Source organism: Drosophila virilis, unplaced genomic scaffold (assembly GCF_030788295.1).
Source record: "Drosophila virilis strain 15010-1051.87 unplaced genomic scaffold, Dvir_AGI_RSII-ME tig00001875, whole genome shotgun sequence".
Taxonomy (NCBI): Eukaryota; Metazoa; Arthropoda; class Insecta; order Diptera; family Drosophilidae; genus Drosophila; species Drosophila virilis.
The window spans coordinates 185,351-189,576 of NW_027212865.1; the positions used below are offsets into that span (position 1 = coordinate 185,351).

At 41.4% G+C, this 4,226-nt stretch overlaps 1 protein-coding gene across 1 annotated transcript; it reads right to left on the reverse strand.

Annotated features, from left to right (window-relative positions):
• Positions 1-2,457: 2,457 nt before the first annotated feature.
• Positions 2,458-2,943, reverse strand: LOC138911668 (uncharacterized). Its single transcript, XM_070211045.1, has one exon. It carries the CDS (start codon positions 2,941-2,943, stop codon positions 2,458-2,460), a length of 486 nt encoding a protein of 161 aa, XP_070067146.1.
• Positions 2,944-4,226: the final 1,283 nt, after the last annotated feature.

A 4,226-nucleotide genomic window follows, 5' to 3' on the forward strand; every position in this document is an offset into this window, starting at 1 on the left:
TCACATACCTAAGAAATTAGCCTGTCCTCAGGCGTACTTTTTATACCCTTGCTGAGGGTATTATAATTTTGTCATGAAATGTGTAATGCATAGATGGAGACATCTCCGACCCCATAAAGTATATATATTCTTAATCAGCATCAACAGCCGAGTCGATATAGCCATGTCCGTCTGTCCGTCTGTCTCTTTCTATGCGAACTAGTCCCTCAGTTTTAAAGCTATCTTAATGAAACTTTGCAGAACTCTCTCTTTTTGTTGCACGCAGCACATATATGCAAACCAGCTGGATCGGACCACTATATCATATAGCTGCCATAGGAACGATCGGTCGAAAATTAAGTTTTTGTATGAAAAAACATTTTGTTTTCCAAGATATCGTGACCAAACTCGGCATTTCCCGGTACTTCTTAGCACTATGAGCATTATGAAAAGGTTGGGTCTGCAAGGGTATTAGATCTATGGCGTGCCGAAGATAGCCCTTCTTTCTTGTTTTCTTTGCGCTTGTGTACTCTATTCGTGCTTTTACTTAAGCAATATACACTGTTCTGTCTAACAGTAACATCTAAAAAGAACACATTCGGCCGATCGCACAGAAAATAAGTGTGTGTTGAAGAGCAAAACGAAAAAAGTGGAAGTGAAAAGTGTCTTTTCTTGTTGTTGTCGTGAGACAATATCAATGAAAGCTGCGGCTTAGCTACTAACAATGAATTTATATTTTGAGCGCTAAGCATACTACCTTTTTCACTTAAAATAAAGGACAGAGCCGAGAATGCTCTTGGACTGATACCTGAGTTGCCGGTATGGCCAGCGAAAGTGCACTCATGAAAGGTGATTTTAATAACATATGTTGGTAAAAATCGAGTACATTTGCATCAAGTGGTAAACGACCATGAGCCATATCGAAATTTTCAATTTCTAAATATATTCCCGCCAATTTTTGAGACATTGGCTCTTCTTGGGGTTGGGCTACTGTCCGAAATTATTCAGAAATAGCGATGTTTCTTCTGTAGCACTCGTACAAGTGGAGGATGATTGCTCTGCCATAACTAAAACAGGTAGTGCTTCAGAAAATGTAGCCTCATTCTGTTTTGTACCATGGATCTATAAAATAAATATGCATTCGTTATTATGATTAAATTGGTTTTAAACAATTACAACTTTACTTGTTTAAAACATTTATTCTAAAATACAAAATATTGACTGATACTATATAACATAAATTACTTGAGGACAATTGACGGGACTTTCACTTCAGGGACACGTATACCCAACTTGTTTTATATATTTTTTAATTTTTTTTTTCCAACATTTTTTGTTGGTCGTTTATGACTAAACTAATACGTGGGTCCATATAAATCACAGTTAACAAAACTTTGTTTTCAAGTAACTTACTTTCGCGATTTAAGGGTTGACCTAATATTTTCTTCCTTCGGTAGTTTTGGCTTTTTTCAAATTTCCATCTTAGCTCAATCCATAATTTAAAACAAGAAAGAGGTTTTAGTCGGGAGCTCCCGACTAGGGAATACCCTGATCCCTCTTATTCCACCGAATAAATTTAAACAAGTAAGAGTTTCTATGCGGCAGCTCCCGACTAGGGGATACCCTGAACTCTCTTCCAACACCAAATGCATATATATTCTATTTTAGAAGTTCGGTGACTCTAGCTCTTATTTACCAAAATTGCCCAAAAAACAGGGTATCGATATCGATTGCTGGGAGACGGAGTAAGATATCGATTATTGGAAACATACTCGATCTGCGCGGGAAATAGGAGCACCAACATCTGAAATTTCAAGTCTCTAGCTCTTATAGTTTCTGAGATCCTTGCGTTTATACATACGGACGGACGGACGGACAGACCGACGGACAGACAGACGGACATGGCTAGATTGACTCGGCTATTAATGCTGATCAAGAATATAAATACTATATGGGGTCGGAGATGCTTTCTTCTGCCTGTTACATACATTTAGACTTCGCACAAATACAATATACCCTTATACCCATTTTTAATGGGTTCAGGCTATAAAAACCACTGTACAGAAGATGCTCAAGTTGCAGTTTTACGGTAGTGTTGAGTTACTAATGTTTTTTAGCAACTGTTTAGAACCCAAACCAAGAAATAAGTAAATTTTGGCCTGTCACAACAACACGTTATAATTCAGTTTATTAGGTAAATTTAAGTAGATTATAAGGTTATTTGGCTGTGGCTCAGAATTGGTTCTTCGCTTCGCCTCGATCAACAACGAACTGAGAGAGCAGACAGAAAAGGAATATGCAATTTTTATCAGTGCAAGAAAGGCTTGCCAGCCTTGTTTATAATAAACAGCTATTCCACTAGACCAAAATTACAACCTCTTCTTATGTTTACATGAATGTTTGCTTATGCTTATTTGATGTGGCTGCTGCAGAATCCAACACAATAGCTGTGATTTGGCAAACAAGAGTACGAAGCTCTTAAAAAGTAAGCAAAGAGCGTGCGACAGAGCGATAGAAGTGGTGCTTTGCCAACTTCACTGCCGCCTCCCATAGTCCACCAAAGTGCGGAGAACGTGGGAGGATGAATTTCCACCCGATGTAATCGGCGAGGCAGAACTGCCGAACTGCTTCCATGTGGGGATCGCTAAGCAAGAGACGTTTCAAATCCACCAGCTCATTCTTCGATCCGACGAAGTTTGTTGCGTTGTCGGACCAAATATGACTGGGTTTGCCACGAGTGGCGATGAATCGCTTCAGGGCACTCAAAAATGTAACAGTCGATAGGTCCTTGACTAGCTCTAGATGCATTGCCTTGCTGGTGAAACAAATGAAGACGCTGACATAGCACTTGATGGATGGCCTCGTACGAACTGCCGACTTATTGAAGAAGGGTCCGCAATAATCGAATCCAGGAACGGTTAAGGCTTGAACGACTTCCAGACGTTCCCTTGGACGACTTGCCATCATAGGCTCGACAAAAATAAGCCTTGCTCTGAAGCACCTCACACATCAACTCACTGCTTTAGAGACTGTTCTTATTCAACCAATCGGCCAATATTTAAGTCGAATTTTGGGTAGAAGTGTACGGGGACCAGGGTGTATATTCCTCTCATGAAACTGAACGATGACAGCTAAGGTGATTGCATGACGCCGAGGCAGTATAATGGGGTGTTGCGCATCATAGTCCAGGGACGAATTGTTAAGCCAGCCACCGACGCGGAGGAGGTCACGTTCATCCAGAAATGGTGCAAGAGATGCAACGGAGCTGGATTGTTTCACATTTCCATGAGAATAAATCTCCTTGATGTCATTCCACAAGTTCGCTCTCTGTACAACCCGAAGAAGAATGCGAGTGCCGTGATGAATGTCTGCAACAGTGAGTCCATGATGCTTTATACGCTTCATAAATTTGTACACATAGCCGAATGTGCGCTGCATGGAACCAAAGAGTTGGCGTGCTTGCATTCCAGAGTTAAATCTGCATGTGGAGACTTAAGAACAAGTGCTCTTTTCCTCAATTCAATGGTGCTTGGAGCTTCAGGCAGACAGGTCGCCGGTCAATTTAGGCGACCATTTTATAGATACAATTTTATAAATACAACCATAAAACCAGAGCTCCGACTGGGCTAGGATGTCGGGAACTGTGCCCCTAGAAAGAATGTCAGCTGGATTTCGGTCCGTCGGAACATATCGCCACTCCATACTGGCAGTTAGTTCTTGAATGGCAGCCACACGATTTACCACGAAAACGTTAAATTTGAAAACGTCATCTCTTATCCAGGATAGGACAACGGACGAATCGCACCAGCAATAAAACTGACTGACAAAGATGCCTGTGCGCTTGACTTCATGCATCAGTCTAGCCATCAGCTTCGCTACACAGAATTCCAGTTTTGTGACAGTCAATGTTTTTAATGGCGCAACTCGAGATTTGGAGCAAAGGATACGACTTGTGGCTAGTGGACTCCTGGCCACTACGTAGATGAAGCTTCCATAGGCCTCCACTTTGGCATCGCAGAATCCATTTCAACATCAGCTCCTTCGAAGAGTACTACTCTGGGAAATGATACATGGCGAATGTTGCGAAAACTGCTGCATAGCTCCCTCCAGGTCGTATCACGTGCAATCAGCAAGCTTTCATCCCAAGTTAATTTGTCCTTACAAAGATGTTGAAAAAATATGTTTGCCTTAGTTATGACTGGTCCCAAAAGCCCAAGCGGATCATTAAGCCGGGCAACCATAGACAG